Source organism: Poromitra crassiceps, assembly GCF_964638095.1.
Source record: "Poromitra crassiceps genome assembly, chromosome: 20".
Classification (NCBI taxonomy): Eukaryota; Metazoa; Chordata; class Actinopteri; order Beryciformes; family Melamphaidae; genus Poromitra; species Poromitra crassiceps.
In genome coordinates, this window is record NC_139637.1 from 2,492,728 (window position 1) to 2,508,856 (window position 16,129).

The 16,129-nt window shown below is 45.0% G+C and overlaps 1 protein-coding gene across 1 annotated transcript; it reads left to right on the forward strand.

Moving 5' to 3' along the window:
- Positions 1 to 892: 892 nt before the first annotated feature.
- On the forward strand, positions 893 to 4,063 carry gtsf1 (gametocyte specific factor 1; the record flags this gene model as incomplete). Its single annotated transcript, XM_083656470.1, has 6 exons — positions 893 to 983; positions 1,622 to 1,728; positions 1,891 to 2,017; positions 2,248 to 2,331; positions 3,833 to 3,890; positions 3,997 to 4,063. 6 exons carry the CDS (start codon positions 893 to 895, stop codon positions 4,061 to 4,063), a joined length of 534 nt encoding a protein of 177 aa, XP_083512596.1.
- Positions 4,064 to 16,129: the final 12,066 nt, after the last annotated feature.

A 16,129-nucleotide genomic window follows, 5' to 3' on the forward strand; every position in this document is an offset into this window, starting at 1 on the left:
GTTTTGTTGAAATGTTAATAAATGGGAGCTTCCTCAAACAGCCATCTCTTTCCCGACAATCCCCTCTGTGCACGAACCCTTACATATGGTAATTAAACATTAAAACACAATTTAAAAAAAAAAAAAAAAAAAACATTAAAACACCCGCGGCTTATAGTCCGGTGCGGCTTATATATGTAACAAACAGTCAATTTTGCTGCTGCGGCTTATAGTCCGGTGCGGCTTATAATGCGGAATTTACGGTAATTAACTTGTTGGTTTTGGATTTATTTAGCTTCAAGAGTGCATTTTTGTTCGTGTGACCCTCAACACAGGCTTTGAGAATCCCGGGCCACTTACTGATACTTATGCTTAAATTAACACACTCATATTCTGGTTTATTTAAAGAAAAACATTTTGGCTAGTGGAAATTCTAATTGGCTGGTAACTATAAAATATAGCAGCCATATTGGCAGGTGGTCAAAAAAGTTAATGACATAGGAGTGAGTGAGAAAAGGATCAAATATTGGTGTTTAAGACTGAATAATGACATCACAACTGTTAATTTAAAATGAGGTATTCCTCTAAACCTGACTTCAAATGCCCCCAAAAAAATTGCGCCGGCGCCGTTCAGCCCCCAACGCTCAGCAAAATCTGGCGCTCTGGTAGCAAGGACATTTTTTTGTGGTCCTCTCTATCATCAAAGTTCCTGGGTTACGGCATGACAATATTTGTTCGGCCCCCAGCAACAATCTGGGTTTCTCATGTGGCCCCCCATGAAAAATAATTGCCCACCCCTGGCTAGTATATTTTTGAAGGGTGTAGAACGTAGCTGTGCATCTAGCAACATGTCAGGTTAACATTATTGAACGGTCCGGCTCAACAGGTTTGAGGCAGTGATAACCACCTCGAGATGTCGACCACCTACCGTTTTGGATCCACTAGCAGTCCATGCAGGACTGCTGCTGCTGAGAGGATGCAACCCGCTACAATGGAGAAGGAGGGTAGGTTAACACACAATCTTCATCCACATACTCAACAGATTGACATAAGACAAAGGAGAACTCCCCCGAAAAACAATGCTGATTTATTTATTTATTCTACCTTTATTTATACAGGGGGCAGTCTCACTGAGAGCAATGCTCTCTTTTTCAGGAGCGCCCTGTTCACATTCACACACGCATTCATATCTGGAAGCTGACCAGTACAACCACAGTCTGATCTGCTGGACACTGAGCAGCTCCACTGGAGCAGTCGCGGTTAAGGGCCTTGCTCAAGGGCACCTCGGTGGTGGTAATGAGGGAGGGCCAAGCACTGCCTTCTCACTTTCCCCAGCCAGATTTATCCTGCCGGTCCTGGGGATTGAACCGACAACTCTTCCGGTCACAAGCCACCACTGCCCAACAATTATGTGCAATTTTGCACATAATTCTCACACATGTCCGAAAACTGTGAACATTTTTGCAGGTATTCATTCAGTTATTGAGAGTTGATTTTAGTTATCAACTCTCAATAACTGTTAAAACTCAAAACTAAATGTCCCTTAACCACTGAGGTGGACTGAACCTGCCTATGATGGGGATCTGTTTTAGTACAGCGATAATGGATTTTTTTTTTCTTATTTGTCTTCCTTAATTAAAAGATGAAATCGAAGGCGGTGACCCAGACAAACTTGTGCAGTGTCCCTATGACGAGAACCACCAGATCCGGGGTTCCCGAATGCCGTACCATCTGATAAAGTGCGCGAAGGTGAGTAGCGCTTGGGAGTAGTTGGTGGCTGTGTTTGGTTACTGCAACAGACCGAAAATTAAACCACTCGTTCTAGAATAATAATGCAGGGGGTGTAGCATTTAATATATGAAGATCAACTGAAAATGCAACATTGGATTTTCCTTTTCATGACGGTTACAGAATCATCCCGAACTGGCCAACGGAATGAAGACCTGTCCGTTTAACGCTCGCCACCGGGTCGCCCCACATGAGCTGATGCACCATACTGCAACCTGTGTGGACAGAAGAACTGTGGACAATGGAGACGGTAAGGTCCTCTTATCTGATCTGTGAGGACTGGAGACTGTAAGGTCCTCTTATCTGATCTGTGAGGACTGGAGACTGTAAGGTCCTCTTATCTGATCTGTGAGGACTGGAGACTGTAAGGTCCTCTTATCTGATCTGTGAGGACTGGAGACTGTAAGGTCCTCTTATCTTGCAGATTCTGACTCTGTTAATTTCTGCTTTCTGAGTTTAATTCTGCTCTGTTGTTTACAGGAGGAGATGTAGCTGGCCCAGATAGATGGCAGGTTCCTGTCAGCACCTGGACAAACCCCACCTCCACTGAAGACTGGGATGAAGGTCATAATTCAATTCATCATAACGTTTCCAGTTCTGAGATTCCATCATTTCAAAGCTTTACTTTATTGCCATTCAACGCTCACACAGAACAAAGCAGGAGAAGAAGAAACTCTCATACAATCCCCTCACATGCAGTAAACCCATTAGGACATAAAATAGTGCAATAATACATAGGCTACCGGTAATTAGGGCACTAATACTAATTAAAACAAGACTCCCACAGGGAGGCTACCGTGGATCAAAATTGGCGCAGACCATAAACTATCCAATCAGAGAAAAGACATTGACATTTTCTGGGAAACGGAAGCTCAGATCACGATGCTTTTAAAGGGCTATATGTGTTTTTTCACCCCGAATCCAACGAGTTACGGTTGCAGAGATACGTCCGCCCTGCATGCAGGACTACAGGAGAGAGAGACAGAGGACAGCAGGGGGTTTGGGGTTTTCAAGTCACTGACCAAACACTCTATTTCAGTGATTGCTGTCAGAATATAGATATTTAACACTTATGTTAACACAAAAACATCGCTGAATGTACCTTTTTTCTTTTTTTTACTAAAAGCCACTTGGAACGGCTATACAATTTATGATATATTACTTAGAGAATATCTTGAGTTAGTCGTGACATGACCATGACCATTAGGCCGGAGATATACTTGCTTTTAAATAGGCGTTTGTGAAATTAACGCTACGTGTACGTACGCTCCAAACGGACACAGGATACACGAGGCAGCCACCATGCGCATGCAAACGTGTCATTAAAAGCAAGTATCTCTCCAGCCTTATTGTTGTCAGACTAAAGCTTGCTTTATACTCGCTGTGCCGTGAAGGGCGCGGGGGAGGAGCGAGGGCCGCAAGCGTCAAATGACGTCAACGTGTTGGGCGCGACCTCCGTAGGCCGCCCACCGCGTACCTGAAGATTTTTCTCACAGCGCGACCTCCGCACGGCTTCTCTCCAAACATGGCCTCTTTCGAGCCACTGAGCCCTGAACACTGAGCTGTGTTTTCACCACATTTCTTGACCCATGTGGTAGGCTAAACTTTGATTTGCAACTGTTCGTTTTTAGTCATTTCACCAAGTAAATGTGTTGTGTTGAGAGCATGATTGAGAGAGATTAAAAGCAGCACAGAGTAGGCTATCGGGGGCTGAGAACTGAAACGGCTATTCAGTAAAAACCAGTTTGGTGATTCCTTCATGTGCTGATGTACGGTTGTTTGAGAGTGAAAGCGCACTCAGTACTGCACATAATAGCGTTTCATTGCGATTTTTTTTTTTTTGCTGTTCTCACTATTCCCATTGTACAATAATTTGCTGATCACTTCTGAGTATAAAAGCATCTGCCCCAGCGCGAGGTCCACACGTGACTCGCGGAGCTCCACCTCGAGGAGCCTTGCTCGAGTATAATGAGCGCTTAAATGGTCATTGGTTGTTTGCTGCCCAAGTGTGAAGATGTTCCTAAATGGGCTTTTAGTGAAGCTAACTCTGCTGTTCCTCTTGCAGAAGCCGACGATGCGGCTCCTCCATTTGTGTGGGGTCAATCTACAGTCTTGAATCAAAGGTTAGTTGCCTACTTGACTGCTCCATTTCAGCTGTGGTCGTTATCATTTTGTTTGTTATTTTTTGGTTATTTTTGCCGTAAACTTGTACTTTGTCTCATTTTGCAGACTGGAGGCAAACCCCACCAACAACCTCATGACCAATTTCCGAGCTCCCAAATCTCTCCCATGGTGACTCTCTTTTTTTTTTCTTTCGCGGTGCTGGACCAGCGCTTGTTGGAGAATCCTCATGTAGGCCGACTGCTGTTTGAAATATTTGTTCTACAGCTTTATCTTAAGGGTTTTATTCCAAGTTAATTTGTACACTGTTGGGTTGATTGAGTGTTTTTTCTAAGATACTGTAAAGCGTGTTGTATTATGCCATTGAGCTTGTCTTCCAAGTTCTACAGAAGAATTTGCATGCAAATAAATTCTCAAAAGAAAATTTGAAAGACTGACCGCCACATTATTCAAGTTATATCATCAGTTGTGACATATTCGATAATCAGTTAGGCTACAGTATTTGAGTCTGTCATTACCCAAGAATCTACTCAAAACCATTTTAATAAATGACCATTACCAGCCGGTAAAAAATCTTTGATTCTAAGGCCATGTTCTCAAGGTTCAAGGTTACTTTATTTTGTCTCCCAAGGGAGAAATTTGTCTTGGACACAGACCAGCAGCATACATACACAGTACACATACACAGTACAGTACACAACAAAAACATTAACAATAAGGCACACAGTGACACGTACATCCCGTCACTCACCAACGTAATAAATAAAACACCTTAACCAACATACCCAGTGCCAAAGAAGAAGCAGCAACACCTTTACTCCACCTCAGAACCTTCTACCCCTCTGTCTGCCTTCCGCAAGGACATTACAGGCAAATCCGATTTGCTGCTAAAGTCATTAGTCATCATTATCTTGATTGGTTTCCCAAATCTGATTTGGGAGTGTGTCCGCACTGCCGCAAATCTGATTTGGGCAAGTGTTCAAGTCGGATCTGTGTGTCCACACCTCCATATGTGGTTTGGGACAAGTGACACAAATCAGACTTGGAGTGTCCAGACTCATAAAACCAATCTGGATAGCATCATTTAATAGGTCATTAAAGTTCACAAATCAGATTTGGCCTCCTAGTCTGAACATGGCCTAAGAGTAATTGTCACCAAGACATCTTCACAAATAGGGATTTGGACACCAAGCTCTGTGGTTGATGATTTGCACTTGTCTGTGCTGAAGTTGGGGTGTTGGACAACCCAGTTAGTTAGAGAATTTTAGCAAAATGCTTGGACCATCTGTGAAAAAATTTACTACCAATAGCTTTCTTCACCAATGTGTTCTTATAGGTGTCTAGAATCACCTCTCAATTAGTGCAAACCCAAATCCTTGTGGAAAATCCTGGAGAGCCAATCAAAGTTAAGGTGCCCCGAGGGCTTGGGTGAAAAATATGATAAAAATTAAAAGTCTAAAATGAACTTGTGGGGTGTCTAACTAGGGGTTTTCAGGGGTGCTGAATCCATTCCAAACATTATTTTTGAGTAAAAATGTCTCCCTGACCATATGATATTGGTATATTGGTTATTGTTATGTAAAGCACAGTGTATAATCAATCAGGATTTTCCACGAGGATTTGGGTTTGCACTAATTGAGAGGTGATTCTAGACACCTATAAGAACACATTGGTGAAGAAAGCTATTGGTAGTAAAATTTTTCACAGATGGTCCAAGCATTTTGCTAAAATTCTCTAACTAAGTATCATCTTCTGCTGCTGAGGTCTTCCTCAGTCTGCATTTACATTCATTTACTCCTATTTCCAGCCCAATAACATAGTGTGTGTGCTGACCTAACTTTGTGAAGTTGTTGCAGTAGAGCTGCCTGCATTTATGCTCATGTTAAACTCACATCTTCACTCATCTCATCACACGGTTCCCACGGCTCCTTGAGAACATTGAAAGTTTGTGAATTTGAGAAATGATCAAGGCATTAAAGGTTTTTGAAAATAGACATGTCTCATTGAAAGTGCTTCAATTTGGGGGTTTTCCTGCATGAGAATTAGGAGGCCACCTGGGTCAGATTTTGCTCCGCCTCCAGCTCTCGACAGATGAAAAAGTATTTTCTAACGAGCGTTGCAGGCAGTGGATTTCTGTCATTTGCAATTGCAACTATCAGTGCAGTTGACAAGTGTTCACACATTCAACCCTCTCTTTTTAACTGTCGGAGCTTCTGCTAGTTCTCATAAAAAATTATGTGTTAAACAGTGATTAACCTTGATTCATGTCTCAAAACTATACCATGTTGGGTCCTTGAATTTGGGGGATTGGGCCTTGATAGTCCTTAAATTTGATGTTGAAGGTGTGGGAACCCTGTCATTACTCAAATGATTTATTAAAATGATTTATTCATGCCATATAGCAGAATTCATAAACACAAGCCCAAGTGTAAAAATTCACTGAAATTCTCAGGCTGATATGGAATTTTGATAACCATTTTTGTTTAGAACGTGCATGTGTCGTGAATGATCTAGAACAATATACATGGATTGATTATGAGTGCTTAACAGACTGGACACGCTTTATTTTCCAGTAAGTGGCAATATCTCATCGATGATTTAAGATGGAACATTTTTGAAAACATGTTTTATAATCAACATTTTAAATGATACGTCTCCTGCACTGATCTCAATCCATACTTTTGATGCTTTTCATACAGAGTTGTTGCCTGTGTTGGAGCGAGAAATATATTTTACTTGTGACATTTCATTGCATGGCCACATGATGGCAGTGCCTGTCAATTTGTTGAGTCCTTGAGAGGCAAGCCAAGCACTCTTCAATACTATCACAGACTTGTGCATGCTTCCCCTTTATGAAACTTCAGCTCCTCTAACAGGTTCCCCAGATTTTCTTCTACTGATGTACGTCCGTCCGATATGTGAGGAACGCCTCGGAATCTCATCAAGTTTGCCTCAAACGTCGATTTGGACTCGATGATGAACTGATTAGATTTTGGTGGTCAAAGTTCAAGGTCACTGACCTTACGAACGCCTTCCCCAAGTTTGTTAACGCGATATCTCGGGAACGGCTTGACGGCATTTCTTCCAATTTGGCTCAAACAGCGACTTGGACGCAAGGATGAACTGATTCGATTCCGGTGATCAAAGGTCAAGGTCACTGTGACCTCTCGAACGCTATTTCCCAGCTGGTTAATGCGATATCTCAGGAATGCCTTGATGGAATTTCATCTAATTTGCCTCAAAACGTCCACTTGGGACTCAACGATGAACTGATCACGCCATTTTCAAGCTCGGTAACGCCATATCTCAGTGACACCTTGACGAAATGCCTTCACATTTGGCTCAAACGTCAAAGTCCGGACAGACATGCACGTCGACTGCTCACTTGTTGGCTGAGGCGAATAACCGCGGTGCGATCGTTCTAGTCTTCAATCCCGGATGACAGCTATTCCAGTAATCCGCTGCCAAGTGTCCAGATAATCCTGGGGTGAGGCCAGTTTGTCGTATCTTAAGTGGCATTATTGATTTCATGTGATGACTTGTCTATTTCTGTACCCGGCTATTATGGGACGTGTGCAGATGACCACCCTCCTGCCCAGTCACCATCTGAACATGACTCCTCAGAACACTGTGTACATGAACCCCCGACTCCCGTGTCCGTCAGGCAAATGCTGAATCAGCTCGGACATACACTCACCGAGCATTTTTATTATGAACACACACTACGTACTACTAAGGCTCAATGTCGACCGGCTACCGAATGTCACTTTGGTAGCCAGGTTGACATTGAGCCGTAGTCGTAGTAATAGTGTGTCCCTAATAAAGTACGCTGAGTTACTGTTGCCTCTTCGGTCCGTTCCAACCAGTCTGGTCATTCTCCCCTGACCTCCGTCATCAACAAGTCCTTTCTGTCCGCAGCACTGTATGTGATTTTGTCCCCTCCCTCCCTCTCACACCATTCTGTGTCAACCTTCTCTAAAGTCTTTGGAGACTGATGTTGTGCATGAACATCCCAGGAGGTCAGCATCTTCAGAAATACTCAAAATCAGCACATCTGGCAGCAACAACCGGTCGAAGTCACTGATGCTTGTTGTGAACATGAGGAACTTCTACTTCTGCTGCTGACCTGTGCATTGCACTGGTGCCACATGATTAGCTAATTGCATGCATAAGCAGGTGTACAGGTGTTCCCCATAAAGTGCACTGATGGGTGACTGAGTGAGTGTAATACTATAGTCAGTATTTACTGACCCCCTGAACAATGTGGGAACCATGGAGTTGGATCAGAAGATCACAAAACCTATCCTCAGAGAGAAAGGAAGAAACCTCAGCGTTACATGTTTGAACATGATGAAGAGGAAGCCATCTCTACAATTCACATGGATAAAGAATCTTTGTCAAACATGATGGAATCACTGAGGAAAACGGAAATGGAGGAAACTAATGAAATGGCACTCATGAAAAGCAAAATGGAGGAGTTGGAGCAACGTAGCAGGAAAACACAAAGACGGATGGAACATATGAATCTGTTGTTCGTGGGGCAGAGCATATTATACATTTTCTCTGGGTTTGAAGTTGGCTGACCGCCTGAGGGTCTCAAATTAAAGAGGCATTGAGACAATGTTCATATGATGCATCAGCAGAGATTTATTTCATTTCTCCCATCCAAGCCATGGTTTTATGTCAGGGACGCATGGCAAGAGAAATGAGTTGGGAGACAAAGAGTTCTCAGCTCTGTGTGAGAGCTAGATATGGAGGACTGGCCTGGGCTCACACCTGCCTCCAATTGGCCTCCAATTGCCAATCAGGCAGGAAGATGAGTGACATTCTGGGTGTAACTTTCTAACCCACAGAGAGCTGCCATACACAGCATGAGGGAATTCACAACAGCCGCCCCCACAGGAGCCCAGCTGCTGTGACTGAAACCAGAATTCTTGTGATGTTGTCAAGGGGGCAAGGAGGGTAATGGGATGAGCCGTGCAACCGGTCTGGTGTATGTCCGGTCCTGAATCAAGATGTCCGCTGACCTGACCCGTCCATCCGGACTGGGATGGACTTTCACTATCTTGCCAACGGGCCATTGGGCTCGGGGCAGTTGAGGATCCATGACAAGGACTATTATGTCCTCTTCCAGGTTAGCTGTAGCTGTCAGCCATTTGTTCCGTGGTTGCAAGGTGGGAAGGTAGTCACGGATGAACTGTGACCAGAACTGATCCGCAAGGATTTGGCTCTGGCGCCAACGACGCCGCCCCATGGACTCAGGGGCATAAGTCACTTGCGGTAAGGTGGAATCACGCCGCCCCATGAGCAGCATGTTTGGGGTAACTGGGTCCAGGCTAGCCACATCTGAGGAGGTATATCCCAAAGGTTTGGAATTAAGGATTCCTTCAACCTCTGTCAGCACAGTGGTAAGTACGTCCTCAGACACTGGTTGATGACCAACTGAGACTTGAAGTGCATTCTTCACTGATCGAATTTCTCTCTCCCATATACCTCCAAAATGAGGGGAGCTTGGAGGATTGAACTTGAAAGTGACTTGGTAGGCAGAGAGTTTCTTCTGTAGTTCTGCTTCCATTGCCTGAAATGCTTCTTGAAGCTCTCTTTCAGCACCACGGAAATTTGTGCCCCTGTCAGAATGCAGCTCCATAGGTTTCCCTCGGCGGGAAATGAACCTCCTGAGAGCAAGAAGAAATGCATCAGAGTCCAGAGAGTTGAGGAGATCAAGATGCACTGCCTTGGTGGTCATGCACTTAAATATCACACCCCAGCGTTTTCATTACGGCGTCCGATTTTGACCATGAAGGGGCCGAAGCAATCCACTCCTGTGGAAAGGAATGGAGGGCTTAATAGCCTAAGACGGGCAGATGGAAGGTCGGCCATAAGGGGGACTTTAGGGTTTGATCGCCACCGATGACAGGCAGGGCAGGATGTTTGATGACGTTTTACTGCCTGCCTCCCACGAAGAATCCAGTAGTGTCTACGGATTTCAGAAAAGACGCGCTCAGGACCAGCATGGAGAAGACGCTCATCAAAATCCTTGATCAACAGTTTGGTGACTGGGTGTAAAGGATCCAACACAATAGGGTGCATGGGGATTTCAAGAGAACCTTGCCAGTTCCGAAGCCTCCCACCAACTCGTATGAGGCCTGTCACCTTATCGAGTTCGGGGGCAAGAGCTTTGAGCTTGCTGTTGGGCGAAAGAGCTTTGCCATCCTGCAGCGATTTTAGCTCCATTTGGAAGCTTTCTGCTTGACATTGCTTGAGCAGGCTGATTTCAGCATCCCTATAGGTTGGTGCTGGTGAACTCCCAGAGGATTGCATGAGGTCATCATAGGTAGCCTGTACCAGCTCTTTCCACAGGGAGTACTGAGTGTAAGTGAGCTGCTGCTCACTCTGAGGATTAATGGTTGTCAGGCTACAAAAGGTGAGACCTCTCAGTTCAGTGGGGTCTGGCTGGACAGTGTTTTTAGGGCGCACCGGCCAACTGTCAGGCGGTTGCTTAAGGAAAGCCGGCCCATTCCTCCAACGATTAGGCTGCGATAGGTCAGCAAGGCTCTTTCCCCTGGTAATGTCGTCAGCGGGGTTATTGGAAGAATCGACATAACGCCAGCAATGAAGGTCAGTGAGGTCTTGAATTTCTGCCACTCTTACACCCACAAAGACCTTAAAACGGCAGGATTCGGACTGCAGCCATTCAAGAACGGTGGTGGAATCTGTCCACAATGTAGTGTGTTGAAGAGTGATGCTAAGCTCTTTCCGAAGGAGCTGGGCAAGTTGAGCGCCAGCTAAAGCACCACACAGTTCCAGACGCGGCATGGACAATTGCCTCTTAGGGGCGACTCTGGATCTGGCCATGACAAAGCTAGTGTGGCATTTTCCGTCATACTTATTGAGCAGATAAGCAACAGCTCCATAAGCTCGTTCAGAAGCATCACAAAAGACATGCAGATCTTGAGTGATGGCATCAGGTCTACCTGCGGGAGTGTAGCACCGGGGCATGGAAATGGACTGAAGACTGGGCAACTCCTTCTCCCAAGCTTCCCATGCAGTTAGGAGATCTGTGGGTAGGTCCGGGTCATCCCAATCTCTTTGTTTTGACCAAAGTTGTTGGACGAGCATTTTGGCCCGTGTAAGATAGGGTATAAGAAACCCTAAGGGATCATATTGTTGAGCGAGGACTTGATAGATCCTCCTCATGGTCACTGGGGACTGCTGCATGGGCTTGTGCTGATAGCTCAGGACATCGGGGGAACAGCTCCACTTCAGGCCCAAGGTGGATTCTACCGGTTCAACACGGTTCTGAGAGAGCCATAGTTCTAGACTCTGTGACTGTGCATCTGGGGGTAAATGAGCTACCACAGGTGGGTGATTACTAGCCCACTGACGCACCTGGAAACCTCCTGTGGCCAGAAGGTCCCGTGTTGTATCGACCAGGCTTTTGGCTTCTGGAATGCTGAGGCAGCTTGTCAGACAATTGTCAACATAGAAATTATTCTCCACAGTCCACTTGATTTCTTCATATCCTTCACAGTGATCTTTGACATGCTTCTGAAGAGCAAAGGTTGCACAACAGGGGCTGCTCGTAGTACCAAAGGGTAGAACCTGCCATTCATAGACATCAGGTGCTGATTCCCGATTCATGTTCCGCCAGAGGAATCTGAGCAAGGGCCGATCTTCCGGTAGCAGACGGACCTGGTGGAACATCCCCTTAATATCGCCGCTTATTGCTACCGGGTATTGGCGAAAACGAAGAAGGACCCCAATAAGGGAAGGGCTCAGAGTTGGACCAGGAAGCAGCTGGTCATTCAAGCACATGCCCTGGAATTTGAATGAACAATTGAATACCAGGCGGGCTTTATTGTTATGATGAACCAGATGATGGGGCAGATACCAAGATTCTGCGGAGCTATTAACTGTTTCAGGAGGAATTTTCTTGACATAGCCAGCTTTCTCCAGCTTTAGTATTTCCTCGTTGTAGACAGCCGTCTTCTCCTGATCTTTCAGGAGCCTCCGTTCTGTACTCCTTAAGTTGGGCATGGTCGCATCCATTGGAGCCTTCAGTTTAGGAGCATCATGAATCCGGAGAAGGGGAGTTGCATATCGCTCAATTCCATCCATAGTTACTCTTTCCGTTCGGGCCTCCAACATCTCAATGGCCTGTTTGTCTTGTTGAGACCGAGTGACTTGTTTCTCACTGCGGAACGGAAGCACATCCAGTTTCCATAGCTTCTCTACATGACCAAATAATGAATCAGATGGACTAATGGAAGTGAACAGACATTGGTGCGCTGGAGGATAACTTTCAGGTAAACCCTCATGACCTTGGAGGGTCCAACCCAGCTGAGTGTGCACAGCAATGGGACCTCCCTTTGCGCTTCTTCTCACAGGCTCTATGGGCGAGATAAGGTGAGAATTGTCAGAGCCAATCAAGACAAGAGGTTGGACTTTCCTGAAAGGCTGAAGGGGGATATCTCTTAGATATGGGTAGCGGCGCTTAAGAGACTGGACTGGATATGTCTGATCAATGAGATCAATCTCCTTAGCAGTGAAAGCCTGCTTTATGGAGTATCTGGCTGTCGGTGCTGAGATTGGAGAGATCTCAAACTGAACACTTTTCCCCTCAATGTGTGCGAGATCAGACCGAATGGTGCGGAGAGCCAGCATTTCCTTCTGTCCTTTCAGTTGAAGCTGCTGGACAGCAGCAGGCAAGATCATGGATCGAACAGAGCCATCATCCAATATGGCGTATGTACTCAGGGAGACATTGTCATTCCAGAGAAGTACTGGGACAACTTTAAGAAGTACACGATCAGAGGGGTTGGAGTGAGCGAAGTACACTTTGCTGTGTGAGTGTAAAGCTTCAAGACATTGTTTTTGCTTAGCCACAAGATGCAAAACCTGAAGATGGAGCTCACCACAGTCAGGACAAGGTTTCTTAAGTGTACAATCAACAGTGGAGTGAGAGGTACGTCCGCATCTCCAGCATCTGTTGTCCTTAGTTATCCATGATTGTAGTTCCTCTTTGGTTTGGGATCTCATTTGAGGGCATCTGGTGAGGTAGTGGTCATGGCTTTGACAGAACAGGCAGTGGATGTTAGACCTTTTGTAGGTGGTAACATAAGTATTTGTTTTCCGAGAGGATGGACGGAACTGGCTAGAAGCATCTGGATTCGAGCCATGATAAACAACAGCTTGACTCTTAGTCTTGGTGGAGTTAGATGACCTGTTGCTTGGCTGCTCCTGCTGATACCGTTGTACAAGTCTGTTTGAAAGTCTCTGCTGCTGCGCCTTTGATTGTAACCATCCAGCCAAGTCCCTTAGATTGTACGGGTTCAATGTAGCTACAGTGAGTTTGCCTTGTAAGTGTAAGAACTCAATGAAACCCTCCCTCATGTATTTAGGAAGTTTGCTCAGTAAACGGTCAACATGAGAGCAACAGTTCAGCTCATATCCAGTTGGACCCTCTAGCGACGTCAGCATACTAACAAGCAGGTGAATCTGCAGGGAAAAACTCTGAAACCCTTGTGAGTCACCGATTCTGATGTCAGGTGCTGTAAGTATTGCTGCTATCTCGCTCTGAGCCAACTGGTGGGGCTGGCCGTACTGCAGTTGGAGTGCTTGCACTGTAGCAGTATAAGGCTGTGGATGATGACGGCAGGACTGAGCGATCATCTGAGCTTCAGGCAATTTAAGATGTTCAAGGAGGACATGATATTTATATTTCTCGCTCAGCTGAACATAAGGATCCAGAAGATTGTCCAGTGCCAGCTTCAGGTTGGCAAAGTCTTTCTCACTATCCTTAGTGAAGTTTGGTATGGTAGGCTTAGGAACCCCATACAGTGATGGCTCATATGGAACAGTACTTGCTGAAGCCATGGTGGTAAGAGGAGCCATTCCTGCAGCTGATGGTAACTGCACATGAGCTACTTGTTGTGAGGAAAGTGGGTGTGTTTGAACACCAGTATAGGGAATAAACCCTGGATGAGGAGAGCTGATAGGACCAATATACTGATTTCCTGGTGCTCTTGGTTGGAAAGAATGCATACTATGGCTCATAGCATGCCTGGCATCCCCTGCAGGGTGAGCAGTAAAAGGTTGAGACCTTTGCTGGTTAGATGAAAGAGGCCGTGAGTGTATAGGGCCAAAGGATGATGGAATAGATTGTGAATGTACCACATGAATAGGTGAGCGTGTTACCTGATACTGTATTGGTAAACGCTGATGAGCGGGGTTAGGAGTGGCACGCTTAGTTCCAGGCTGTAAAAGGGGTTGTTGGTTCAAGCCTTGAATGGTGAGAGGTGCCTTGTATGGTGGTGCGGGTTGAAGTGAAGTAGCTGCGGGTGTTTTGACAGTACTGAGAGGAAGGTTATAGAGCTTGTAAGCAGTGAAGTTCTCCTCTGCTGAATTGATATGCTCAATAGGGGGTGTAAGTTGTTGCATATCTCTCAGTCTGACTCTAGGCCTGACCACAGGTTCTGATGCAGGTTTCAAATGAGGTGTGGATGTTCCCACATGATGTGGATGAGGCCTTAATCTGTGATGTTGAAGTTCTACATACACATCATCCTTTGTCTTTAGTCCATGAAGAGAGAGAGACTGTTGAGCATCAGGCTCATTGCCATCTTCAGCAGAAAGAGGAGGCACTTCCTGGCATAAAGGCTCATTCATGTCCAATAAATCATCTCCTAGTAGCTCCAAACCACCTTCAGCCCCTCTCTGTTCATTAGGTTCTGGTGGTTCATTAACCAGTGCATTTTGAACAAAAGCAGAAAACTGAAGCACAGCAGTACTAGCATTGTCATTGTGTGCATCTGTTAGAGGGTGGGCTTCAGGCAATGCAGGTTTATTCACTTCAAGACTGCTGAGTAAGTGATCAATGGGAGGTGCTCCCTCTTGATGTCTATCATCTTCAATTTGGGGTTGATGTGTGCTCTGCCCCACGAACAACAGATTCATATGTTCCATCCGTCTTTGTGTTTTCCTGCTACGTTGCTCCAACTCCTCCATTTTGCTTTTCATGAGTGCCATTTCATTAGTTTCCTCCATTTCCGTTTTCCTCAGTGATTCCATCATGTTTGACAAAGATTCTTTATCCATGTGAATTGTAGAGATGGCTTCCTCTTCATCATGTTCAAACATGTAACGCTGAGGTTTCTTCCTTTCTCTCTGAGGATAGGTTTTGTGATCTTCTGATCCAACTCCATGGTTCCCACATTGTTCATTCACACCTTGTTCCTCTTCATTCATTGTCTTGATATTAGGTAGTCAGCAATCCGGCTCGAAGGACCATATTATACATTTTCTCTGGGTTTGAAGTTGGCTGACCGCCTGAGGGTCTCAAATTAAAGAGGCATTGAGACAATGTTCATATGATGCATCAGCAGAGATTTATTTCATTTCTCCCATCCAAGCCATGGTTTTATGTCAGGGACGCATGGCAAGAGAAATGAGTTGGGAGACAAAGAGTTCTCAGCTCTGTGTGAGAGCTAGATATGGAGGACTGGCCTGGGCTCACACCTGCCTCCAATTGGCCTCCAATTGCCAATCAGGCAGGAAGATGAGTGACATTCTGGGTGTAACTTTCTAACCCACAGAGAGCTGCCATACACAGCATGAGGGAATTCACAACAGTATGAGTTGGCTGAAGGTCAGGGTAGATTTCTCTTTACAGTAGACACCCACTCCCGTGACCTTAATTGGATTTCCTGTTGAGTGAAACCCACACTTGTCATGTCTTTGCATGTAAAACCAGAGAGAATTCTGCCTGTAAAAACGGATAGGTCCAGTTGGGTATAGAAGGCATGATCCGGGGGAGGGGGGACTGTGTAATGGCTCAAGGGATGAGGCGCCTTACCTTTTAGCCTGTTGTAATTGGTCAATTATATTTCAATAATATTCAGCTGCAAACATTACTGTACTTGCTGGCAGTGTTGGGCAAGTTACCTTCAAAATGTAATATAGGCCTACTACATATAAATTACTTTCATTTCAAAGTAATAAGTTACTTTACAATAGTACTGTCTGTGTAGAGTAACTCATTACTTATTACACTACTTTTGCATTACTTATCACCAAAGTAACTGCAGTAGCAGAATGACATTGCTGCCCCGGAACATCCCGAAAAAGAATTTACAAGAATTTATCAAACCAGTAACTGGTTTGATATTACTGAAATCATATTGGTAATAAGTTATATTACTGAGTTACTGCTGAAAGTAATATATTACATGTAATATGTTAT